General features: G+C 42.5%; 1 protein-coding gene across 2 annotated transcripts in view; it reads right to left on the minus strand.

Annotated features, from left to right (window-relative positions):
• ZNF800 (zinc finger protein 800) overlaps window positions 1–27,417 on the minus strand; it is a 146,126-nt gene extending 118,709 nt beyond the window's left edge. For both annotated transcript variants that reach the window (XM_089684478.1, XM_089684468.1), the window contains exon 1: window positions 27,178–27,417. In XM_089684478.1, coding sequence (XP_089540604.1) covers window positions 27,178–27,207 — 30 coding nt within the window. In that variant the 5' untranslated portion in view covers window positions 27,208–27,417. The remainder of the gene's footprint in view (window positions 1–27,177) is intronic.
• Window positions 27,418–27,776: the final 359 nt, after the last annotated feature.

Consider the following 27,776-nt stretch of genomic DNA (forward strand, 5'->3'; position numbering starts at 1 on the left):
CAATTCTAACATTTTTGGCTCTATACATCACCACAATGGATTTGAAATTAAACAAACAAAATGTGCTTTAACTGCAGACTGTCAGCTTTAATGTGAGGGTATTTACATCCAAATCAGGTGAACAGTGTAGGAATTACAACAGTTTGCATATGTGCCTCCCACTTGTTAATGGACCAAAAGTAATGGGACAGAATAATAATCATAAATCAAACTCACTTTTTAATACAGTGGAACCTCAACTTACGAGTTTAATTCGTTCCGTGGCCGAGCTCGTAACTCAAAATACTCGCTCGTTAAATCAATTTTCCCCATAAGAAATAATGGAAACGGCCGTAATCCGTTCCAACCCTCAAAATGGCACCTCATATTTGTCATTTTTCTTGTTATTTCATAAGGAAAAAAGCTTTTTACATAATATTATATAAAAACAAAATAGAAAGAAAATATGAAGATATAATAAGGTTGTATACAATTTACTTACCTTGGAGATGATTTTTGTTTTCGCTTAATTCTCATCACTCTCTTCACTTTCACTAGTTCTTGGCCTTTTTGCCACACTTTGCTCACTTCGAGCTGAAGGTCTTTTCTTAAGAAACATGTCTAAGGAAGTCTGTTTCATTCTCCCTTTGAGAATGTTTCTGAAACGACGTAGACACGTGTCATTGAAAACCTCTGTCGCACGACTCGTTGCAATTTTTTCAGGATGGTTCTTTTCAACAAATCCTGCCACCCTCTCCCACATTGCCAAAATATCCTTGAGGTCTTTTGTACTGATTGTCTCCGGCTCCGTCTCCTCTCCCTAAGCATTAACTGAAGTAGCTTCAGTTAATGCTTCTGTGTGCCGTTGCTCTTGTAACTCCTTTAACTCGTCAGTCGTAAGTTCCTCGGAGTGCTCCTCAACGAGTTCCTTGATGTCTCTTTCATCCACCTCCAGACCTATAGTCTTGCCAATGGACACGATCTCTTCCTCCACTGGCTCCTCTTCTTCCTCAATCTCAAACCCTTCAAAATCTCTTTCAGCCACATTTTCAGGCCACAGCTTCTTCCAAGCAGAGGTCAAGGTCCTTTTCGTAACCCCCTGCCAGGCAATATCGATGATTTTGAGGCCTATTGCTATGTTAAAATGCTCCTTCCAAAACTCTCGAAGGGTGAGGTTTGTGTTCTCCGTCGCCTCAAAGCAACGGCGAAACAGGTGCTTGGTGTAGAGTTTCTTGAAATTTGATATTACCTGTTGGTCCATTGGCTGGAGGATAGGGGTGGTGTTTGGAGGAAGGTAGAGAACCTTCACAAAATTATACTCGTCGAGTATTTCTTCCTCGATCTGTGGTGGATGTGCAGGAGCATTGTCGAGGACGAGAAGGGCTCGCAGGGGCAGGTTGTTGTTCTTCAAATATTTCTTCACCGAAGGACCAAACACAAGGTTTACCCAGTCGATAAAGAACTGCCTGGGGACCCACGCCTTAGGGTTTGCCCTCCACATAACATGGAGTTTCTCCTTTATTATCTTGTGCGCTTTAAAGGCTCTGGGGTTCTCCGAATGGTATACGAGTAGCGGCTTTATTTTGCAGTCGACACTCGCATTGGCACACAGAGCGAGGGTCAACCTATCCTTCATAGGTTTGTGTCCTGGCATCCTCTTCTCCTCTTCGGTGATGTATGTTCTCCTCGGCATCTTCTTCCAGAACAGCCCTGTCTCGTCACAGTTGAAGATTTGCTGGGGGATGTATCCTTCTTCCTCAACGAATTCTGCGAAAGTTTTCACGAACTCCTCTGCTGCCTTTACATCAGCACTTGCTGCCTCACCATGCCTAACAACGGAGTGAATCCCCGTCCTTTTCTTAAAATGATCAAACCAGCCCCGACTGGCTTTAAAGGATTCCTCCTCCGTTGAAGTGCCTGGGGTTTGCTGTTGTAAATCTGAAAAAATACTGCGCGCCTTCTCGCAGATTATTCCTTCGGTGACGGTATCTCCGGCAAGTTGTTTTTCCGTCAGCCACACCAACAGCAGATTCTCCATCTTCTCATGCACATCTGTACGGCGCTTTGAAATAATCTTGATACCTTTGGCTGGCTTAATTTTCTTTAGGGACTCCTTCTGCTTTAAGATGGTGCAGATCGTTGACGTTGTACGGTCGCAGTGCTTGGCCAGTTCCTTTACTCGCATGCCTTGCTCATGCTTCTTGATGATTTCAAGCTTTATTTCGAGGGACATCATCCTCCTCTTCTCGGTACTCGCACTACCACTTGCTTTCTTTGGTGCCATGGTTACAACAAAGTTAGAAGTTGGGATTTCAATCACGTGTAGACAGTGAGACAGAGAGAAAGGCCCGGAGATGGGATGCTGTGACTCGTACCCTCTGAGCTGCGCGCGCCTCGAAAATATACACTTAGAGCTGCGTGCGCCTCGAGCTCGTATCTTAAAATTCTGCTCGCGTGCTGAAGCAAAAAATCGTCCGAGCGACTGCTCGTATCTCGGAAAACTCGCACGTTAGTTCGCTCGTAGGTTGAGGTTCCACTGTACTTTGTTGCAAATCCTTTGCAGTCAATTACAGCCTGAAGTCTGGAACGCATAGACATCACCAGACGCTGGGTTTCATTCCTGGTGATGCTCTGCCAGGCCTCTACTGCAACTGTCTTCAGTTCCTGCTTGTTCTTGGGGCATTTTCCCTTCAGTTTTGTCTTCAGCAAGTGAAATGCATGCTCAATCGGATTCAGGGCAGGTGATTGACTTGGCCATTGCATAACATTCCACTTCTTTCCCTTAAAAAACTCTTTGGTTGCTTTTGCAGTATGCTTTGGGTCATTGTCCATCTGCACTGTGAAGCGGCGTCAAATGAGTTCTGAAGCATTTGGCTGAATATGAGCAGATAATATTGCCCGAAACACTTCAGAATTCATCCTGCTGCTTTTGTCAGCAGTCACATCATCAATAAATACAAGAGAACCAGTTCCATTGGCAGCCATACATGCCCACGCCATGACACTACCACCACCATGCTTCACTGATGAGGTGGTGTGCTTAGGATCATGAGAAGTTCCTTTCCTTCTCCATATTCTTCTCTTCCCATCAGTCTGGTACAAGTTGATCTTGGTCTCATCTGTCCATAGGATGTTGTTCCAGAACTGTGAAGGCTTTTTTAGATGTCATTTGCAAACTCTAATCTGGCCTTCCTGTTTTTGAGGCTCACCAGTGGTTTACATCTTGTGGTGAACCCTCTGTATTCACTCTGGTGAAGTCTTCTCTTGATTGTTGACTTTGACACACATACACCTACCTCCTGGAGAGTGTTCTTGATCTGGCCAACTGTTGTGAAGGGTGTTTTCTTCACCAGGGAAAGAATTCTTCGGTCATCCACCACAGTTGTTTTCCATGGTCTTCCGGGTCTTTTGGTGTTGCTGAGCTCACCGGTGCATTCCTTCTTTTTAAGAATGTTCCAAACAGTTGTTTTGGCCACGCCTAATGTTTTTGATATCTCTCTGATGGGTTGGTTTTGTTTTTTCAGCCTAATGATGGCTTGCTTTACTGATAGTAACAGTTCTTTGGATCTCATCTTGAGAGTTGACAGCAACAGATTCCAAATGCAAATAGAACCCTTGAAATGAACTCTGGACCTTTTATCTGCTCATTGTAATTGGGATAATGAGGGAATAACACACATGGCCATGGAACAGCTGAGAAGCCAATTGTCCCATTACTTTTGGGACCTTAACAAGTGGGAGGCACATATGCAAACTGTTGTAATGCCTACACTGTTCACCTGATTTGGATGTAAATACCCTCAAATTAAAGCTGACAGTCTGCAGTTAAAGCACATCTTGTTTGTTTCATTTCAAATCCATTGTGGTGGTGTATAGAGCCACAAATGTTAGAATTGTGCCGATGTCCCAATATTTATGGACCTGACTGTAGTTGTACTGGCTCTCGGCACCTGTAAAACACCAGCATGGATCACCTTATTTATGGACTGCTATATTAGTTGATCGGAATATTCACTATTGTCACTCAACTATTTAACTGGTGTCATATGGATACGTCAATATAAGACGTAACCATCACTTCACCAACTTTGCGCCTCAATAGCGCTCACCCTATATTTATATAATTTTATTACCATATTTTTTACCATTATTATTGTTCATCATGTTATTAACTAGCGCTGCATATTATTAAGGTTAAAGTGGTTGTAAACCTCAAACCTCATTAAATATGAACAAAGCATATTCCTCTATAGTGTGTACTTGTTTCAATCCAGAACTCCAAGTGTCATTTCTGTCTCCTGCTCCTTTCTCTGCTATCAGCAAGAGTCACTTCTGACAAGTTTTCCTGACTCCAATTGAAAAATGGTAATGGAAGGGAACTCCAGCAGATTGACAGCCTTAGCTCTGTTCCTGTGAGCGGTTTGAAGGTGGTGTGTCAATTCATCGCTCCGTCCAGTTTTCTGAACTCAGACAAGTTTTATGAATTCTTCACTACTACATAATTAACTTATGTAGGAGGGAGGTATTTTATCTGTGTAGCACCAGAGGCCAATAACTTCACTGGGTATATGTAAGAGTTGACAATCATTTTAAAACACATTTTTTTTTAACACTCACCTGGGCAAATGTTTACAGCCCCTCAAATATTTTTGCCTCCAAGCAACTTTAATTGCAAACATGTATTTCTTACATTTAGTAGACTGTGTGAATGGTATATGCACTGTACATAAATAGGTGCATACTACCGCATTAATGTACTTTTTTTTATTAGGAACTTTAAAATGTCGGAATATATTGCATGCGTACATTATGTCTAGACATAACTTTGGGTAACAGATTTAGGTTTGCTGGATCTTTGGCATTTACTGCACCAAAAAGCAGTTTAACATGCACTTAATTTGTTCTTTAAAAAAAAAAATAATAATAATTTTATATATATATATATATATATATATATATATATATATATATATATATATATATATATATACATACATACATACATACATACACACATACACACATACACACATATATACATACACACACACACACACACACACATACATACACACACACACACACACACTGCACAACAAAAAGTGGGCAAAGCATATTAAACTCATACATTTAAACATTATTACAGAGAACATTAATGTACTTTTAATGCAGTACTTGGCAATTAAGTTTCCCTTTGGAAACTTGTTTAAATTAAATCTTTAATTAGAAAAAGTACGTTTTCAAATCGTCAATTTACAAACATACATTTCACTTTAACAGCTTGTTAAAATTATTCATTTTTAAACAACAATTACTGGAGTACAAAAGTATTAATTACAGACTTATATTCAATAACTTGCATTAGATTAAAGCTAAACTGCAGGAAAATTTTTAAAAATTGGATTGAGATGTATGGTTACCTCCAATGTTGCTATGTAAAATCTAAAGAGTTGCTGGAGGATATTTAAATAGTCAGAAGTGGTTTATTCCACATACAGCCTGAGGCTGTGATTTTCCTGGCAATGCTGCAGCAACTTTCCATCTTACAGAACCACCTCCATTCAAAAAAAGGTTTCTATTCAAACAAAGAGACATTCTCTGATTGGACAAGGGCATAGCATGACAATACCAGCCACTCCTCTACACCTCCTCAGAGGTGTGGAAATTTAGAATAAACTACTTGTCCTGGGACTAAATCTTTGTTCCAATCTACTTGTCCAAATAAAAAAACAAAACCCACAATTTAAACAAAACCGAACCTAAATCCGAGGCGCTTTTTGTAATGTCTGGGGATTTTAAAAACAAAAAAGGGGCTTTATGGCATCTCAAAGGGTTATTATTTTTAACATTGTGCTGTTTATCTCCTCCTCACCTCCCTGCCTGTCTCTATCACTGCACCCGGGAACTAGCAGGGAAGGGAAAGACCTTGCAGCGTAATGGAGCACAGATTGGGTGTTCATCAGGAAAGGACAGTGTCTTGCTTATCCTTTATCCCTTTCGCTGCCAGATACACTTTTTGCACACTCTTAAAAAATAAAATTTTAGGCCTGAAGATTACACAAAACCCCCAAACATTTTCTGAAAGCAGACACCCTAGAGAATAAAATAGTGATAGTTCCAATTTTTTTATGTCGCACGATGTTACCACAAAAGATTTAGGAAAATTTCTGTAAAAAATAATAAGACAGAAAAAAAAAAAAAAAAAAGCTATAAATTACTAAATGTTTTGATTAATATAAAAGAGGACGTTGCACCGAGTAAATGGATATTCAAACATGGCAAACCTTAAATTCGTGTGCACTTGTGAAATGGCGACAAAAAAACTTTATTACCTTATATTTTCTATAGGCACCGCTTTTAAAGCCCCTTCTAGGTCATCAGTTTAGCATTACGGAGGAGGTCTGGTGCTGGAATTGTTGCACTCATTCTGACATGTGCAGCGTTATGAAACGTGCATCGCAATCAACGTTTTCATGTGTAGGCGCCCCAGCATGTGCTTTTACGTTTTTATTGGTGGGGGGGGGGGGACATGTGCTTGGGTGTAATTTTTTTTTTCTTACAATGAGAAGACATTTCTTACACCCCCCCCCCCCCAAATCACATAAGGGATGACGTCCCCTATGATTATTTTTGATGACAAGTTCTCTTTATTGAGACATCCAGGGTATAAAAAGACCCTGGATGTCTCACCTGTACTCCACATTGCACTGCATTACATTCTTTCCCAGTCTCTGGAAATTTGTCAATGCGGACCCACAACGTCACTTCTGGGTCAGACGTGTCCACTTTCCTGACTCCCTTCGAACTGCTGGCACCAGCTGAACCAGTCCCAGACCCACAGATGGGCAAGCGGAGCCTAGGAGACAAAGCAGGCAGGGGGAGATGTGCGAGCATGCACAGGGGGCTTGGGGGTTCCAGCACTGTAGTGGGCTGTGTGCAAGCAATCTGGCGGCAGCGCAGCTGTCCGAATGCTTCCAGAAAGAAAAAAAAAAAAAAAAAAAAAAACACAAAACTACCTGCCTGGAACTACATATCCCGGGTATCGAGCGATATAAATTGAACATCCCTGCTTTCTCCAATCACAGAATGTCTTATTCATTGGAAAGAAGACATTTTCTGAATGGAGGAAGAGGTGACCATTACACCTGCTGTAAGAGATAGAAAGTCGCTTCAGCACCACCTGGAAGATGACAGCTCAGACTACCACCAATTGGAGCCAATCCAGTAGCCCCCCCAAATGTTACATAGTGGCCATTTGTGGTAGTCACATTGGTCCAATCTAATATTTAATTATTAGATGTTCCTGGAGTTGAGCTTTAAAAGATATTGTCCATCAAATTACAAGTTATCTGCCTACTAAGAGTAGAAGCCTTGTACTGTTTTTGAAATTAATGCAACAAGTTTAAGTGCCGGTTCACATATGTGGATAGGATGCAGTTTGAATCGCATCCAATCCCCATGACATGTGAAATAACATTGCTTCCTATAGTGCAGTGGATATAAAAAGTCTACACACCCCTGTTAAAATGTCAGGTTTCTGTGATGCAAAAAATAAGACCGATAAATCATTTCAGAACTTTTTCCACCTTTAATGTGATCTATAAACTGTACAACGCAATTGAAAAAACAAACTGAAATATTTTAGGCGGGGGTAAACATAAAAACCTAAACAATGCGGTTGCATAAGTGTGCACACCCTCTTATAACTGGGGATGTAGCTGTGTTCAGAATTAAGCAATCATATTCAAAATAATGTTAAACAGCAGTCAGTAAATACGATACCTGCCATCATTTAAAGTGCCTCCGATTAATCCCCAAAAAAGTTCAGCTGTTCTAGTAGGTCTTTCCTGACATTTTCTTAGTCGCATCCTACAGCAAAAGCCATGGGTCCGCAAAGGGCTTCCAAAGCATCAGAGGGATCTCATTGTTAAAAAGGTATCACGCAGGAGAAGGGTACAAAGAATTTCCAAAGCATTAGATATACCATGGAACACAGTCATCAAGTGGAGAAAATATGGCACAGCAGTGAAATTACCAAGAACTGGACGTCCCTCCAAAATTGATGAAAAGACAAGAAAACTGGTTTGAGGCTGCCAAGGGGTCTACAGCAACATTAAAGGAGCCGCAGGAATATCTGGCAAGAACTGGCCGTGTGGTACACGTGACAACAATCTCCCGTATTCTTCACGTCTAGGCTATGGGGTAGAGTGGCAAGACGGAAGCCTTTTCTTAAAAAGAAAAACATCCTAAATTTTGCAAAAACACATCTGAAGTCTCTGAAAAGCATTTGGGAAAATGTGTTATGGTCTGATGAAATCAAGGTTGAACTTTTTGGCCATAATTCCAAAAGAAATGTTTTGTGCAAAAACAACACTGCACATCACCAAAAGAACACCATACCCACAGAGAAGCATGGTGGTGGCAGCATCATGCTTTGGGGCTGTTTTTCTTCAGCTGGAACTGGGGCCTTGGTCAAGGTAGAGGGAATTCTAAACAGTTCCAAATACCAGTCAATATTGGCACAAAACCTTCAGGCTTCTGCTAAAAAGCTAAAAATGAAGAAGAACTTCATCTTTCAGCATGACAACCACCCAAAGCGTGCATCCAAATCAACAAAGGAATGGCTTCACCAGAAGTTGAAAGTTTTGGAATGGCCCAGCCAGAGTCCAGACCTGAATCCGATGGAAAATCTGTGGGATGATCTGAAGAGGGCTGTGCACAGGAGATGCGCTCACAAAATCTGACAGATTTGGAGTGTTTTTACAAGGCAGAGGAGTGGGCAAATATTGCCAAGTCAAGATGTGCTATGCTGATAGACGCGTACCCAAAAAGACTGAGTGCTGGAATAAAATCAAAAAGGTGCTTCAACAAAGTATTGGTTTAAGGGTGTGCACACTTCTGCAACCATATTAAGTTTATTTTTACTTCCCTCCACCTAAAAGATTTCAGTTTGTTGTTCAACTGTGTTGTACAGTTTATAGGTCACATAAAAAAAAAAAAAAAAAGTGGAAAACATTCTGAATGGTTTCATCTTTGCCTAAATTTATTTTACAACACAGAAACCTGACATTTTAACAGGGGTGTTTAGACTTTTTATATCCAATGTATGGCCGGCGCACTGGCAGTGCAGATTCAGTGCAGACTGAAAGAATCAGGTCTGATTTCTGAGTGGTGCAGTCCAGTTCAGGTGCGGATTACAGACTACGTCATCAGTTGTGGGGGGGGGGGGGGCGGAGGAATGGATTGGGTGTGGGACATTGTACTAAAGACTATTGATGGATATACTTGGGTAAAATGAGCCTGCCCTACATAGATCAAATCTCGGCTGGTCCAAATTTCAACCCATGTATGGTTAACCGAAAGGGTTTTCTTCCCCGATTTACAGAATGCCTTACAGACATTGAAAGCAATGAACTTCTCAATTGATGGAGACGGAGGGGTGATAAGGGCCATACTGGGGAATTTTTCACAGCTGCTTAACACAAGACCCAAAGCTGTTAACCTCCACAGTGCAAAAGTTCAGAACCAGGAAGAGGATGAGGCATTCAGCTGCCATGAAGGACATGAAACATCTTTCATCACAGGTAACTTCGCTCACTAACCCTATTGATTTTTTTTTTTTTTAAACTAAAAACTTAAGCCGTTTAATATCTGTTGGTCCAGCACTGTACAAGGTAAAGTCAGGGATCTTCGAATGCTCCATAGCAAAGAGATGACTTTTGGGAACCCAACTTCTTAAATCATAGAGGAAGTCTGAAAGTGAGGAATAAAGCAAGAATTTCACCTTATTCATCATACCCTAGGCAGAACAAGCAGTTAACCCCTTGGGGGGTCTCCTGCAAGGGAAAAGTTTTTGCTCTTTGGAGTTCAGCTTTGGGTTATTGAACAGGCAAGGTTCCCTTAGGCATTATAAGCTAGGTGGTCTTGAAAGCTTGTGTCCTCAAACGTAACCAATAGCGGGTATACCAATGTGAAAGCAATGGCACATTATACCCGCCTCCTCTCTGCCAGGGTCCCTCACCAGCATCTTCTTACAGGATGCCAGTCCTCAGGCATCTTCCAATAGCATGAGCAGCTTAGTTTGAATCCCGCATAAGACTACAAGCAGCCCAGTAGGTGTGATATATCACATAATAGACATGTCTCCTCTGTGGTAATAGCCAGCCTATGCGCAGTCTTGTTCTAAAAATAAATTTAGTTGCACTGTAGCCCCCCTAGCAGTATGATTAGGTCAGTATTTTTGTGCTCAAAGCGGTACTTTTTTGCATGGAAATATGTCATTTTTTATTGTAGGCCTGTAATTCTTAGGAATAACTCACTGAAATGTGTCCAAACAAGAGTCTAGTAAACATCCCGGGTATGTTCAAAATTTGAAAACTCGAAATGATAAATTATAATTTAATAATCATAAAAATAATACATTTCATTCAGTAATGTAATCAAACCAAAAACACTGAAATTTGAAATATAGCGCCAGGTTCGCACATCACTGATCTTAGTCGCAAAATCATTTACAGTGTCTGATGACGAATTTCCCCACGAATCATTATCACTCAATTCTGAAAGTGGTTCTAATTTACTATTGCTGTTCTTGAACTGATCTAAAACCTCTTTTGACCTAAAAAGGGTAGCTTTTTGGACGCCATGGACATTTCTCAGTTTCCAGGCAGAAAGAGCAGTAAAAATGCAGGCAGGGCACAGGACAAAGCACTAGGGATAAAATGTATGTGAAATGCTTTGATACAGTAATGTTTTACTATGTGATTTTAGTGTATTGAGTGAATGTCACTTTTTAAAATTTCTTGCCGGTTACATCCCCATATGTCCCGACGTTGCAGGGAACGGAACCCGAAAGACGGATGCCGGCATCAGCCGGAGGAGATGGCCGGGTACGCTGCAGGGGGGACATCGCAAGAGCGAAGGACTAGGTAAGTGCAGAAGGGATCCCGGAGCAATGCTGCAGGGTATTCCCGAGTGTAGTTTGGGGTTACTGCTTGTGGTGCTGAAACTTTACCCCAAGCTACACTCGGGAATACCTCCAGGGAGGTTAAACACCAACTTTCTGCTCTTCCTATTATACACATTTTTAATATTTTACACAAAAAAGGTCAGTTCAACCAAAAGTTGTGCTTCACATGCAGGTGGAGTGCGATAAAACTAGGGCTAGATCTACACTGCCAACTAAATCTCTTTGCCATTGAGAGATTTAATCACTATTTGGCAGCACACTGAAATCAATGATTCTTGTAAGAACAGTCAAGCAAACACTGTAAGCAAAGAGATCGCACATTAAGCCATAGCCTAACCACACAGAGTGAGATTAAGTCCTCCCTTGTAACCATTTTGGGGGCATATCTGGGTGCTCAAGACCTTGCCATCCAAGTCTCCAAAAACACTTTCTTTTTATCATCTACTGAATCCATAATTACTTATAGGTCACATTAAAGGTGAAAAAAGTTCTGAAATGATTTAGCTTCATCTTATTTTTTTACATTACAGAAACCTGACATTTTAACAGGAGGTATGTAGACTTTTTATATCCACTGTACCTTGTAGAAACACTGCAGAATTGCAAATCACTATACAGGCTGAAAGAAAAAAAGGGTCAAAAGAAAAAGCAATAGGATTTTTTTTTTATTTTTTTTTAAATGCAAGGGAATGTACTCTTCATGTTACTTGTTATTATAGTAACAAGTCAGATTTTACCAGCAGTCATTTTATTTAAGGACATCTAGCTACTTGAAAAGGTTAAAGAGTAAAGCCACTTTTGTTGAGAATAAAAACAATCCCCTCTGGATGATCCATGTACATTGCAAGGATTTTAACAAATTTTGTAGATTCCTACTGGTTTCTGAGTTGAAGAAATGGCGGTTTGTTGTTTGTATAGTGAATCTAAATGACTAAGTGGCAGTTGAAGCTGAAGGGCCTGCATCCCTTTAGAAGTGATTAACTTATTGGGAGTATCTCACTAAAAATGAATGGTTTGTTACAGAGGATGCCTAAAAAGTATATATAAAAATGTATATGAGTGAAAGTTTTCATGGTGCCTGAACTTTATATAGCTGATAAACCTTTCTGATGGACTTGTAATTATACATGTGACTAGTTAAAGCAGCACAGCCCCACCACTGCTCTGACCTCCACTCCCACCCCACCCTACATTCCTCATACTGAAGCTCCCCCAACACTCCACACCTTTGACCTTACTACCATCGAGGAAGTCTCCAAGATCCTCTCTGATGCCCGCCTCACCACCTGCCCCCTCGACCCTATCCCCTCACAATTCCTACGACCTCCCTCCCCCTCCATCCTACGCTCCCTCACCCACATCTTTAATCTCTCCCTCTCCTCCGGCACTTTCCCCTCCCCACTGAAGCATGCACACATCACCCCCATACTTAAAAAGCCCTCCCTGGACCCCAATGACCCGAACAACCTCAGACCCATCTCCCTGCTCCCACTTACATCTAAACTCCTCGAGCGCCTCGTCTACACCCGCCTATGCTCTCACCTCAACAACAACAACCTCCTCGATCCCCTACAGTCTGGCTTCCGCCCCCTACACTCCACCGAAACCGCCTTACTCAAACTCTCCAACGACCTTCTAACCGCCAAAGCTAATGGCCACTATTCAGTGCTCCTAGTCCTTGACCTCTCTGCGGCCTTCGACACAGTTGACCACCCCCTCCTCCTCAAAATACTACACTCCCTCGGCCTCAGAGATTCTGCTCTCTCCTGGCTCTCATCCTACCTGTCACAACGCTCTTTCAGCGTTACCTATAATGCTACCACCTCCCCCTCACTCCCCCTCTCTGTTGGGGTCCCTCAAGGATCTGTCCTTGGGCCCCTTCTCTTCTCCATCTACACCTCCTCCCTTGGCCAACTCATACACTCTCACGGCTTCAACTACCACCTCTATGCCGACGACACACAAATCTATCTCTCAACCCCCCACCTCACCCCCTCGGTCTCTGCCCAAATCACACACCTACTGAGCGACATATCAGATTGGATGTCGCTCCACTTCCTTAAACTGAATCTCTCCAAAACCGAGCTCCTTGTCTTCCCCCCAGCCCGAACCCCACCCCCCATTGACTTCTACATCACATCCAACAACGCCAATATCAAACCTGCTCTGCAGGCCAGAGTACTTGGTGTCATTCTGGACTCCAACCTATCCTTCCAGCCCCAAGTCCAATCTTTAACAAACTCGTGCAGACTCCACCTCCGCAACATCGCCAAAATCCGCACGTTCCTAACCCCAGAAACCACTAAACAGCTCATCCACTCCCTCATCATATCACGACTCGACTACTGCAACTCCCTCCTCACTGGCCTGCCTCACCGCTGGCTATCCCCGCTTCAGTCGATCCTGAATACGGCTGCCAGACTCATTCACCTTTCCAACCACTCCATTTCCGCCACCCCCCTCTGCCAATCCCTCCACTGGCTTCCGATTGCGCAACGGATCAAATTTAAAATCCTAACACTGACGTACAAAGCTGTCCACCATACTGCCCCGAACTACATCACTGACCTAATATCCAAGTACCGCCCAGCACGCACACTCCGCTCCTCACAAGACCTCCTCTCTAGTTCCCTGGTCTCCTCCTCCCATGCCCGCCTCCAGGACTTCTCCAGGGTGTCACCCATCCTCTGGAACTCCCTTCCCCAACCCATCAGATTATCACCTACTCTCCTCTCCTTTAGGCGCACCCTGAAAACCCATCTCTTCAGGGAAGCCTACCTCACCCCCTGCTAACTTGCTGACCTCCTCCACTCTTCCTACCACTCCATCCCCCACAGCTATCTCCTCCTGTACCACTATCCCATCCCTTCTAGATTGTAAGCTCGAAAGAGCAGGGCCCTCGATCCCCTCATGTTTTGCATTGTATTGGTATTGTTCTGTCACATGTTCTGTCCCCCTTTGTAATGTACAGCGCTGAGTGAACTATTGGCGCTTTATAAATACTGTATAATAATAATAATAATTACTCATGTTATAAAAAGTAATGTTCTTTAGCATGGAGCATACATTCTACATGAATTATACCATCAAAATTATGGTGTACTGTAAATTGCCTCCAGCATTGCATTGGTTTCCTTTTGCCCAAGACTGCCATTTTGCTGGAGACCAAAGCAGACACTCTTCTGAGTCTCTAAAATTATATATCACATTCTGCAATTGTGTGCACCTGTGTGCAGCTCTAGCCTTTACTGCATGCCTTCAGCTGGGTATACACAGTCCAAATATTCACATGTAAGGCGTGTCTAAGGACCGGCTTTTGTGGAAGGCAGAAGTCCCCCTGACAGAACACAAAAGGCACAGCGGGAGAGATCACTGTACCAACACCGCTGCGTTAGTACAGTACAGCAGGAGCTGCAGAGTGCTGGGACTCTCAGTGGTGCCAAAGAGGAATAAATTAGGAAGACAAGACACACTTTGTAAGTTTAACACTTTGCTTTTGGGTCTCCCCAGAGAAGAGTTTGTCCAGTCATCTCTCCTGCTTTCTCGTTACTCTCCCTAATCTAGCCTTCCTCGGCACAGGCTGTCTTATTCCTGTAGTTTCCTCCTTCCCTCAGCAACAGTACGGGTTATGCTGTCAGCAGATCTCCCTCTCAGGGTGGATTTGATTTAAATCAAACTGATTTAAATCACTAGTCAGTAAGGCTTGATTTAAATCATAGTTTTCTACATAGACTAATTCTTGCTGGTATAACTTTAATATGCAAGTAGATGAAGATTTTTAGAATAACTTTTCATATTAGTTTTTTTATCCCCAGTTTAATAGGTTAATCATTCATATTTGGACAACTTTTCTGTTGTACTTAGAAAGGAGAAAAATAATCATTACCTTAATAATAACAATTTAAATAGATTTATTCAACTGAAATAATAACATTACAGCATATGGTATTTGCTTAAACAAACATCCATGTTTGTTAACTAATTTGGCAAAACAAAATAAGAAACAGACTGTCAGCCCCTTCCTCCTCACACTAAGTTTCACTTTCTTCTTGTGCAGATCTATTCCACTCCAAACAATCAGAAAAATATTGTTTCTATTCTATTCACTGAACTTCTTGAAACTTAGCACTGAAGGGGTTGATTCTGTATTCATAGGTTTGTAGAAGTTAGGATTAAGGTCTTTTTCTTAAGTCTGTTCATGTTATAACATTTTTGCTGTGAAGAGGCATGTGATCTCCGCCGAGTCAAATTCAGTTTTGATAACTGCAAAAGTAAACCAAGCATCTGTGATAATATCTTGTAGGCAGAGAAACTGCCCAATAATCTTACAAAAACCTCTGGAAGAGCATGACATTGTGAATGGATTAATGGTATTTACCAAAAAAATTAAACATATACAGCCTTATTCTACATAATTAAAAAACTAATCTTTATTTCATGATGGAATAACCTTTGGATGGTAATATATTTTCCTCAAAAAGCATTTTATTTTTAAAAAAATACGATTTAAAATCAAAAAAATCCGATTTTTTTTATTTTTTTTTTTTTAAAAATCATTGATTTTTATCCACCCTGCTCCCTCTAGTGACTGCCTCACTGTTATGATTCTTGGCAAAGCGCTGAGAATAGAACACAACTGAAGCTGCACACAACATGTTGAGTGAATACTGGATTTCAAACCGCATAAGTACTCATTTAAAATATTTTATATAGCCGTACATACAGAAGGGGCCAGCAGAAAATTAAATTTCACAAGCGGGAAATGACATTTCCGGGGAGGTCCTCCAGATTGTCATATTGCTTTGAATTTTACAGTGCTGCAGACTGAAAAGGTAATTTTTAAAAACCATTCAATTGCAATATGGCTTGTGTAGCAAAATGTATATGTCTTGCCACATCCTCTCGCAATGAGAACATGTACCATATTAAGAAAGAAAAAAAAAAAAAGGCAATTTTGAAAAGGTCTCGCAAAAGGTTGGAACAGGGCAATAAAAAGCTGGCAAAAGTAAGTGGTACTAACAAGAAAGCCAAAAACATTTTGTAAATAGTTTAATTGGCAACAAGTCAATCACATGATTGGGTATAAAAACCAGCATCTTAAGAGTCTGTCACAAATGTAAAGATGGGCAGAGGTTCACCAAACTGCTAAAAGCTGCGTCTGAAATTGAACAATTTGAGAATAAAATTCCTCAATATAAAGTTTTAAAGGCTTTAAAATATATCATCATCTACAGTACATAGTATTGAAAAGTTCCAAGAAATCTGGAGAATTTTCTGTGCACAACAGACAAGGCCAAAACACAATATTGGATGCCCATGATTCAAGTCCTCAGAGGGCACTGCGTTAAAAACCAGGCATGATTCTATGATGCAGGGATGTGCAATTGTTATAGCCCGATGCCCAGGACATGCAGTTCTGGGTGCCGGGCATAAGGTTTTTCTTTACATTTAGCCCTGCTGGGGGCAAGCAGAAGGGTTTAGAGTCAATGGTCAGCTCTCTTGTAAAAGCAATCAGAGTGGCTAACTAGCAACTGGATCACTTTTACAAGCAACGGGAGGAGAACATCCCCTCCTTCCGTGTGCTATACCATCGCACCAGGACACCGATTGACCATCCGGCGCTTCCGCTAGCTGATCATAAAGGCAGGGCAGACCACTCTGTCGGCCACTATGATATAGAAAACAGGAAGCAAAGAGCATACAAACACTTCTGGTGTCCCCGGTTGCAAATTGCACCATTTTTAAAAATAGAAAGCATTTTATCACGCCAATCTTGGTGTGATCAAATAATTTTAAAGGGCAGAGGAGGGATCTGGGGTCTTATTGACCCCAGCTCTCACAATAAATAGCACCTGTCACTGCTTTTATTATTTTTATTTATTTTTTTCTTTTAAGCACCTATCATTGTCAGTCAGTCAGTTCCCCCCAGTATCAGAATGCCTGCCGCAGTCCCGCTATAAGTCGCTGAGCGCCATTACTAGTAGAAAAAAAAAAATCCCAGTATATATACACCACCATTTGTAAACACTATAACTTTCACGAAACCCAATTAATTTACACATGGGGATTTTTTTTTTTTTTTTGCAAAGACGAGTAGCAGAATACATTTGGACTAAATTTGACTTTTATATTTTTTTAAAAAAAATTTTACTGGACATGTTTAATAGCAAATAGTCAAAAATATTGTTTTTTTTTTTCTCAAAATGGTCACTTTTTTATAGCGCAAAAAATAAACGCATAGATGATCAAATACCACCGAAAGAAAGCTCAATTCGTGGGAAAAGACATAAATTTAATTTGAGTGCAGTGTTGCATGACCACGCAATTGTCAAAGTAACGCAGCGTATAACGTAAAAAATGGCCTGGTCAGGAAGGGCAGTAAATCCTCAGGAGGGCACTGGGCAGGAAGGGGGCAATCAAAGAGTTAACTGTGTCCTGGGTGTGTTTTACTATAGGGCAGTGGCTGTGCACAGCCATCCAAAGCAGTGTGCCCCAGCTGACTGGGAGAACCGTTAAAACAGTTCTCCTCAGAGATATTCGGTAATCTGCCTCATTTTCCAAATCACTTTGGATATCAGAGGTAAGGGAGCAAAGGTATAAGCAACAGAGGCTGGGAGAATATGCTTAGGATTATGTCCTTCTCAACCAAAAATACTTCTTTACATTCTTGTTCTCTTTAGAAGCAAATAAGTTGCTGAAAGGAATACCCCATCTGTTTATTAGAAGCTTAAAGATGCTCTGGTTCAGCTGCCACTCTGTCTTATCGGTTTCCTATTGAGGAGGTCTGCCTAGGAATTGAGCTCTTCCCAGGTCCATCAGTTGAGGCAATTTGGTACTCCCTTGTCAAATGGTATAAGCCACTGAGGTGGCATTGTCCAAAAAGACTTGCAAATGTATTACTTATGAATGGGGAAAATAAAGACAGCTTTGTTTACTGCCCTCAGTTTCCCTCATGTTTGAGCATTTCTTTGCCAAATCTGCAGTCCATTGTCCCTAGGCATCTCTACTGAGTGGAACCTCTCCATCAGGCATCTATCGTGATTTTTGCTGGGTCACTGGGATGCCAAGATCCTCTTTGTAACAGGTATTCTTCACTTTACATCATTTCAGGGTCTTATTGACCTGTTGCAGCAAACAGAGCTGTCCAGCATCTCCTTTGCTGGGGTGTGGAGCTGGACCCCGTCTACTGCATCAATGGAATGGAAGATGTCATAATCACCTTTTTCCAAGCAGGGCACAGACGGTGTTTCTACAGTGAATGAAGATCTTCCTGCTTGCTGCAGTTTTGCAATTTTTTCACTTGGAATGAAAAAAAAAAAAAAATTTCCTGTTTATGGAGTTTACCAATAAACAAAACAAAAAAAAAAAAAAGCTTAGGGTGAGGTTTGATTTTTCAGTGTTCATTATCTAGTCTAGGCCATATAGGTTGCATAATTAGTCTGGATGAAAGGATAAATGTCCATCCAGTTAAAAAAAAAAAAAAAAAAAAGTTCTAATCCTACACCCACAGTTGATCCAGAGGAAGTAAAAAAAAAACAGCAAAGCATGATGCAATTTGCTCCTGCAGGGGAAAAAATTCCTTCCTGATCCCCGAGAGGCAATTGGATATTCCTTGGATCAACTTTACCTATAAATGTTAGTATCCAGTTATATTCTGTGTATCTAAGAAAGAATCTAGGTCTTTTTTAAAGCAATCCACTGAGCTGGCCAGAACCAACTCTTGAGGGAGTCTATTCCACATTTTCACAGCTCTTACAGTGAAGAAACCTTTCCATGTTTGAAGATTAAATTTATTTTCCCCCAGACATAGAGTGGCCCCTTGTCCTCTGATGACCTCAAGGTGGATAACGCTACAGCAAGTTCACTATATGAACCCCTGATGTACTTATACAGGTTGATCATATCTCCCCCTTAATCTCTTCTCAAGAGAATAAATTCAGTTCCTCTAATCTTTCCTCATAGCTGATCTCCTCCATGCCGCTATCAGTTTGGTTGCCCTTCTCTGCACTTTCTCCAGTTCCCCAATGTTCTTTTTGTGAATTGGTGCCCAAAATTAAACTGCATATTCCAGATGAGGTGTTACTAATGATTTGTACAGGGGTAGAATGATATCTCTCTCTCTGGAGTCTATACCTCTTAATACAAGAAAGGATTTTGCTTGCGTTAGAAACCGCAGCTTGGCATTGCATGCCATTATTAAGCTTGTGATCTCCCAGAAGCCCCAGATTCTTCACCATTGATTCCCCCAGTTGTACCCCCCTAGTATGTATGATACATGCATATTCTTAATTCACAAGTGCATAACCTTACATTTATTAACATTAAACCTCATTTGCACATAGTTGCCCAATTAAACAGAGCATTGAGGTTGGCTTCTAACTTGGACACATCCTGTAAGGACATTATTCCACTGCACAGCTTGGTGTCATCGGCAAAGACTGAAATGGTATTTTTAATTCCAGACCCTATATCATTTATAATATAAATGTATTAAAAAGTAAGGGTCCCAACACTGAACACTGGGGTACACCGCTAACAACCCTAGACCATTCAGAGAATGGATCATTAACCACTACTCTCTGAACACAATCTCTTAGCCAGTTTTCTAACCATTTACATACAGATTTTTTCCAAGCCTGTAGACTTTACCTTACACATTAGCCGTGTGTGGGGAACTGTGTCAAACACTTTTGCAATAACCAAGTATACCACAGCCACCGCCACCCCTCTGTCCAAGGTTTTGCTCACCTCCTCATAAAAAGAAATCAGATTTGTCTGAGAACTTCTCTCTTTCATGAATCCATGCTGTTTAAAATATTTTTTCCCAGAAAGAGCTCATCTATGTGGTCTTTTATTAAACTCTCCAGTATCTTCCCATCTATAGAAGTTAAACAGGTCTATAATTACTTGGTAAAGATTTTGACCCCTTTTAAATGTTGGCCTTACGCCAATCCAGTGGTACTATGGCAGTCATTAAAGAGTCCCTAAAAATTAGAAACAATGGCTTTGAAATGACAGAGCTCAATTCTTTAAGGAGCCGTGGGTGTATGTCATCTGGTCCAGGTGCTTTATTCACCTTTATTCTGTCTAAATATTTTTGGATCATATCAGTTGTGAGCCAATGTGGATCATCTGGAGCTGTGTCAATACCATGCCCATTATGGACAAGAGCTACCCCATGCTCCTTCATATACACAGAGCTGAAGAAGGTATTTAATAAATTTGCCTTCTCTTTGTCCCCAGTCGCCCACTCTCCATTATTTTGTAAAGGGCCTACATGCTCAGACCGGACCGCTTTACTATTGATATATTTGAATTTTTGGGGGTTTGTCCTGCTATCTCTTGCAATCTGTCATTCGTTTTCAATTTTTGTGGCCTTTATTTCTTTTTTGCATATTCTGTTATATTCTTTATGTTTAAACGATGATAGAATTCCTTCATTTTAATATTTAATAAAAGCTCTTTTCTTATATATAGCTTTTGTTTAACTTCGGCCGTAAGCCACATAGGTTTGATTTTTAGCATTTTAAACTTGTTGCCCATGGGAATATATTTTGCAGTGTGAGATCCATAATCGATTTTGAGTCCATCCACACTGTATCTGAGGATGCAAGTCTGACCATTGAAGGAGAGCGAGATAAATTCCCTGCACAGCTAGAGAAATGACCGCACTGTGTTCTCCGGACTAGTTTTAAATAGAAAAACAGAGGGAACACCAGGATTACCAGGGATATCACCTAAAAGAAGCAATACAAAGAGCAGAACAGTTTTTCAAAGAAGTACATGGTACAGCAGGAATAGGAAATGTTGGGTTTACATATTCTTTAAATAAGAATCCTTTTTTTGTATGGCCAGTTCTTTCAAGTGTCCCGGTTCTTGGTCCCTTTTCGGTTTTGAAAGTATTGGTTATGAAAAGGATTATTTTTTTCTCTTTTGGGAAAACCTCTTAGCACGTCTATCCAGGACAGTTTTAAGCTCACTGCCAAATAAGAGTTCTCATCTGAATGGAATTCACAAAGTTGACTCAAACGTGGACTCTCAACGATGTTAACCATAAATTCCTCCGCATTCCATTAACCAGGGGTGATGCATGCCAAAATCAGCTGAAACACATCTAGCTGCTTTAAGCAAAACTGGCAGTGACTGTAAAACCTTGTTCTCGCAACTGACTCAAGTTGGGTTCCGAGTTGGTCCAACCACAGTTATAAATTGAGTGCTACATAACTGGTTGCCAGTGCATATCTAAAATTAGTGTCCGCTGATTCCCAGGCTTTTCTGAGTAATTAGTCTGCTTTCTTGTCCACAGGTTCAAAAGAGGTCTGAACTTTTTGAGGTGCAGCACAAGCAGCCATCCAATTTAGGGATTTCCTGTCCTGAGTTTAATGTCCTCTTTGAAAAAGGGAATCTATTCTGTTGGCTCGAAGAAAGGGGGGGGGGGGGGGGGCCCTGGGTACATATTTTTTGGGCTCCTTCCACTCCACCTTTGATAGCTTCAACAGGAAATGACTGGGACTTTTAGCCCCATAGCCCTGTATAAACTCTATAGAGATGTTTATGCACTTTTTTTATGCCCAGAGTGGCATGAATAGCCTTAACTCTTTTAGAAGGAGGTTTACACAGGGCGTGTTTAAATCTGACAAGCTGATGTCAGTTGTCGGATGGAAGCTGATCGCTTTCACACACCCCAATAACTGCCATTTTCCCCTGCACACGTGCACAGCTGCCATGTTTCCAAGGCTCCACATGCCCATCAGTGCACCCAGGATCAGCATGGCATATCCCGCCAGGTAGAGGGCAGGGAGGTGAGCAAACCTCAGTTCACTGACCTCCTTCCCAATTACCTGAAAGCAAACTGGGAAATGGCACTTAGAGGTCCTGGTGCCACTTTCCCAAGCTATACTTCAATTTGAACTCCATTTCTATCACTAGAGGACAGATGAGACATCGGGGGACTTTTAGATTCCCAAGGTTGCATTAAAGAGAAGATGTCATCCAACAATGCATAGCGGATATTTTGACTCCTGTGTGATGAATAAAAAAACTAATTACAAAAAAAAAAAAAAACACAAGCAAAAAAGGTTAAAAATTAAAAGTGTCACCCATCATTCTAGAAAAAAAAAATTTTTTGAGCCTTCCCATGCATGTACCAATGTGAATGCACACGTCAGGTGAACCTACGCATGAAAACACCTGCGCTACACATCTCTGTGCAGGTCAGAGTGAGAGCAATAATTATATGCTTGTTCTTCACACTTAACTCTAAACTGATGACCTGTTTGGGCTTTTAATGCATTGCCTTTGCAAAATATAGGATACTGAAGTGCAATGCTGGCAGGTTTGTTCAAGGAGGCAAATCATTTTTGAGTTAAATTTTTCACTGCTTGTCCTGTCCGAAGTGGGTTCTTGGGTTTGCCAGACTGGGCTTTGGCTTGCAAAATAGCATAGAACAGAACCGTTAAAATGCCTCTTTAGGTGGGTGGAATCACTCTACAGGGCCTGGAAAATTAGGTAAAACACAACCTGGTGAGCAGAATAATGGCAGCAGGGACTTTGAACTGATGAGTCAAAACGAGCAATATCAGGCTGTAACAAGACAGTTTGGAGCGTGGTAAAATACATATATATTTGCGCAGCACAGTGGCCAAGTGGTTAGCACTTCCACCTGGCAGCACTGGGGTCATTGGCATGGAGTTTGCATGTTCTCAGTGTGCCTGTGTTTCCTCCGGTTTTCTACCACACTCCAATTCATATGTATAATTGTACACTATTATTGCCAAAAGCATTGGGACGCCTGCCTCTACACGGACATGAACTTTAATGGAATCCCAGTCTTAGTCCATAGGGTTCAATTTCGAGTTGGCCCACCCTTTGCAGCTGTAACAGCTTCAACTCTTCTGGGAAGGCTGTCCACAAGATTTAGGAATGTGTCTAAGGGAATATTTGACCATTCTTACAGAAGCAAATTTTTGGAGGTCATGCACTGATGTCAGACAAGAAGACCTGGCTCACAGTCTCTGCTCCAATTCATCCCAAAGGTGTTCTATTAGGTTGAGGTCAGGACTTTGTGCAGGCCAGTCAAGTTCCTCCACCCCAAACGCGATCATCCATGTTTTTATGGGCCTTACTTTGTGCACTGGTGCACAGTTATGTTGGAACAGGAAGGGCCATTCCCAAACTGTTCTCACAAAGTTGGGAGCATGAAAGTGGCCAAAATATCTTGCTATGCTGATGCTTTAAGGGTTTCCTTCACTGGAACTAAGGGGCCAAGCCCAACCCGTGAAAAACAACCCCACACCATTATCCCTCCTCCAAAGTTTACATTTGGCACAATGCAGTAAAGTACCATTCTGCTGGCAACCACCAAACCCAGACACGTCCATCAGAATGTCAGAGAAGCACGATTCATCACTCCAGAGAACACGTCGCCACTGCTCTAAAGTCTAGTGGAGGCGTACTTTACACCACGGCATCTGACGCTTTGCATTGCACTTGGTGGTGTAAGGCTTGGATGCACCTGCTCGGCCATGGAAACCCATTCCATGAAGCGCTCTACTCACCGTTGTGCTAATCTATAGGCCACAAGAAGTTTGGAGGTCTTTAGCTATTGACTCTGCAGAAAGTTGGCAACTTCTGGGCACTGTGCGCTTCAGCAGGCGCTGACTCTGCTCTGTCATTTTACACGGCCTACAACTTTGTGGCTGAGCTGCTGCTGTTCCCAGTTGTTTCCACTTTGTTATACCACTAACAGCTGACCATGGAATATTTAGTATCAAGGAAATTTCACTGATGAACTTATTGCACAGGTGGCAACCTATCACAGTACCACACTTGAATTCACTGAGCTCCTGAGTGTGACCCATTCTTTCACAAATGTTTGTAGAAGCAGTCTGCCTGCCTAGGTGCTTGATTTTATACACCTGTGGCCATGGAGGTGATTGGAACACCTGAAGCCAATGATCTGAGAAGTGTCCCAATACGTTTGGCAATATAGTGTATGTTAGGGACCTTAGATTGTACACTCCTTGAGGGTTAGGGACAGATGTGAATGTACAATATAACGTCAAGTGCTGAGTAAATTGACGGTGCTATACAAGTACTTACAATAAATAAATATGAGTGTCCGCAGGAAAAAGAAAAGCATAGTGGAGTCTCCTTTTGCTGGTTAGGACTGCATTTCTGCACACAGAGTTGGGAGATTGTCAGACTAAATGGGCTCCTTAATGTTGAAAAGTGAAACCAGATAATTCTCAATCATGCAATACCATCAAGGAGAGGTCTGGTCACTCCCAAATTCATTCTGCAACTGGCGAAGGTCCCCCTACATACAAAAGGCATAAACAACTTACTTCAGAGAAGTTCAGGCACTCTTTAGAATTTTGTTACTCCTTTGCATGGCAAATATCACTACAGTTGACATTCATGCACCGGTCAAACCAGGTATGAGAATCTGTGGCACTGAGCAGGGAGCACTGAGGCTGACGTTTCCATAATGCAGGAGATTAAAACCTTGTTCTCTCCATGGTGCAGAGACGTAAGGTTTTTCTGCATGGGCACAAAGAAAACAATTGTTCTCCATGTGCCCCGTTCACAGAACACATACAGATATCTGAAACGGGCATGAAAACTGGACAATGAGGAAGGAGGCAAAATGTCTCTACAAGGAAATCTGTGTTTCTGCGTGTATAATGCGAATGAGGTCCTACTAAGACCTCTTTCACACTGGTGTTCTTTTTGTCCATTTTTCATCCATGGATGAAAAACAAACATCAATGCATCTCTAAGAAAAACAGACGCCGTCGCTCTACATCAGTTTTTTTTGTCCAATTCCATTCAGGTAATTTTAAACAGAACAGGTCTGCATTTTTGTTCCGTTAAGTAAAACAGAACGGATGAAAAGTGGATGTAAATGGACAAAACGGTCTGTTTATGCAGTGGTACTTGATGTAAAAAACTGCTAAAACAAAAAAAAAAAAAAAGAAGGAACGCCTATGTAAAAAGGACCTAAAAACTGGTGCAAAGAATCTGGTGCAGCTGTGCATACCAACCAATCAGCTTCCAGGTTTTGTCAAAACTTAATTGAATAAGCTGAAGTTAGAAGATGATTGGCTACCGTGCACAGCTACACCAAGTGCTCCGGCTTTAGTAAATCTCCTCCTCAGTACCTTGGCATTTGGTGACGTGCAGTGCAATCTGAAAACCAAATCGTGGTTGCTCTGTGTTTTGCATACTACCAAGCATTTGGCAGCCCATTCAATAGAATGAACCGTCAAAAATTGGACTTTGTGGGGATATGCGCTTTCCAGTGTGATCTGGCCCTCGAGCCTGGTTCACTCCTAAACTTACTGCGATTGAGTTTTTCCAGTGCATTTTGCAGTGTTTTTTTGACTATGCAATTGACACTTTTACGCATTTTGCGTTTTTTTCAAATAGGAAAGCACTGAGTGCAACTTTCATGCGACTTTACACTTTCTGGCACTCAAAGTAGCATCAAAGCAGTGCAGCAACGTTTTCACAGTCGCAGCAACTTTGAAAATATGCCTGCACTACTTTGATGTGACCGAGTGCCAGAGAGTATAAAGTCGCATCAAAGTAGTGCAAAAACCTTTCAAAGTTGCAGCAAAATTTTAGAAAGTTCTTGCGCTACTTTGATGTGACTTGAGAGTAAAGTCGCATCAAAGTCACACTCAATACTTTCATATTGGCCAAAAAAAGCAACACACATCAAAAATGCAACACTTGTGTTTTTGGGGCAGTTCCATTGAAGTCGAACGCACCAAAAATGCAATCTGCTGTGGGGGGAAGGGGAGGCTCTGACCCTTGCCAAAAACACAGTGGCTGAAAAATGCAGATGTGAATGTGACCCATAGGAAACCATGTTAAATGAACTGTAGTGCGTTTCTGCAAAATGAAAAACAAAACAAAAAACTGCAAAGCTTTAAACACCTTAATACCATGCTATTGCGTGGTTCTCTCATTCTGGGAGGGATTCTCTGGATGGGCGCACATCCGGAGTGCTCTGGGTCCTTTGGAAACAGCTGATCACAGATCATGGTAAAGGGCCAGTCCAAGTGGCCCTTTACCATGTGATCAGCTGTGTCCACTCACAACTGGTCACATTGTAAATAGACTTGCCAGTTATCTGCAGTCCTTTCTTCCCGCCATTACACAGTGTGAGAGGAGCCAGTAACTGTCAATTCTGACAGGGGACATTTACACAGATGATCAGGGCAGTCTCATCAATGCCCATTAGCGAAAGAGAAAATTTGCAACATTTTAGAACAGAAACTAAGAACTCCCCCCACAATTTTCAGTCTTTTCATTTAGCAAAAAAATTAAAAACACAGTGTTGATTAAATATCACCAAAAGCTCTATTTGTGTGAAAAAAATGATAATGTCATATGGGTACAGTGTTGCATGACCGCACAATTGTCAAAGTGCAACAGCACTGAAAGCTGAAAATTGGCCAGGGCATGAAGGGGTGGAAAGTGCTCGGTATTGAAGTCGGTAGATTCTTCCCTGACCACTGAAATACAGAGGATCCAGAAATGTAATCCCTATCCGATGGCTGTCAGAGGCAGTTGGATCCCTGACAGTAGGGGGACAATCCTGAGTCCTGGGTGGCCTGATCCTCTGTATGCTGGACCCGGAGGACTGATTGTGATCACACCGGGCTACAGACATACTAGCAATAGATTGGACAGAGTGTCCGTCACCTGCTGGAAGGTGAGGAGTAAACAAAGACATGTGAGCAGCTCGGGCAGATCATGCACACACAGGCCGGCTCATGCGCTCCCAGCTCCCCCTGCCCATTGCGCACACAGCTCCGTACAGCCCGAAGCCTCCCTCCCGGGCGCTCAGCACAGCCACTACGGGAGCCCGGTGTCCAGCACAGCCCAGCTTGATTCCAAGCACCGAACCGTGCGCTGTCCTGGAGGCCCCGCTCCTCCTCTCCAGCCCCTGACAAGTGGCACCGCACATCCACCATGGTGCCACTACAGGCGGACCTGCTGACCCTCTCCGGGCACCGAACTCAGCCGAGATGAAGCGGCCGCTGAGCCCCTCTATGGGCCGCCCATAGGAGAGGAGCCGGGGTTCAGTGGGGGGACTCCTGGGGAGACACGACACCCAGGAAAGGCCAGGCACGGTGAGCGCGCTGGGGCGCATCAGAGAAGAGCGCAGGGAGCACACTGCACAGTCCTCTCATAGACGGGTAGGGGTGGGAGATTACCTCAGGCTCGGCACACCAGCTCCGGAACATGGCTCACACCGACACACAAACCCGACGGCGCGCTCTCACCGTGCGCAACGCCCCGCCAGCCAGCCGGCCCGACTATTGAGCCCAGGGCAGCCGCGGGAGGAGGAGGAGACAGCGCGTCATCAAGCGGCGCCCGAACAGGGGACCGCCGGCGGGGGCTTTACCACATCGCTAAATACCACTGGATGTAGTGTGCCCGCTCCTTGTCCAGGCTAAGGGAGAGCACCGCACTGTGCGCAACGCCCCCCTACAAGGAGCGCGCCAGTGCGCCCCTCCAGCCAGGTCACCTGACATCACACACGGACGGCTTTGTGGCCCCAGCACGTGCACAGTCAGTCCGTGAGGAGACGGGCGCAGTGTGCCAGTGCTGAGGGGGGCAAGGTGCCTGGCGGGGGAGCGGCAGGTGTATGATTGAGGACAGGTGCAGAGCATTTAACAGGGGGAGGTAGTGCGTCTACTTCACTGACTAATGGCCACATCCAATCAGCGGTGCCAATACTGAAGCACCTGCTGTCAGCTTCCGCCAATTTCACATAATGGGGGGGGGCAAGCCAGCAGAATTGAAGTACATC

The sequence above is a fragment of the Staurois parvus genome, unplaced genomic scaffold (assembly GCF_062004578.1).
Source record: "Staurois parvus isolate SC_StPar_1 unplaced genomic scaffold, SC_StPar_1.0 ptg000019l, whole genome shotgun sequence".
Lineage (NCBI taxonomy): Eukaryota > Metazoa > Chordata > Amphibia > Anura > Ranidae > Staurois > Staurois parvus.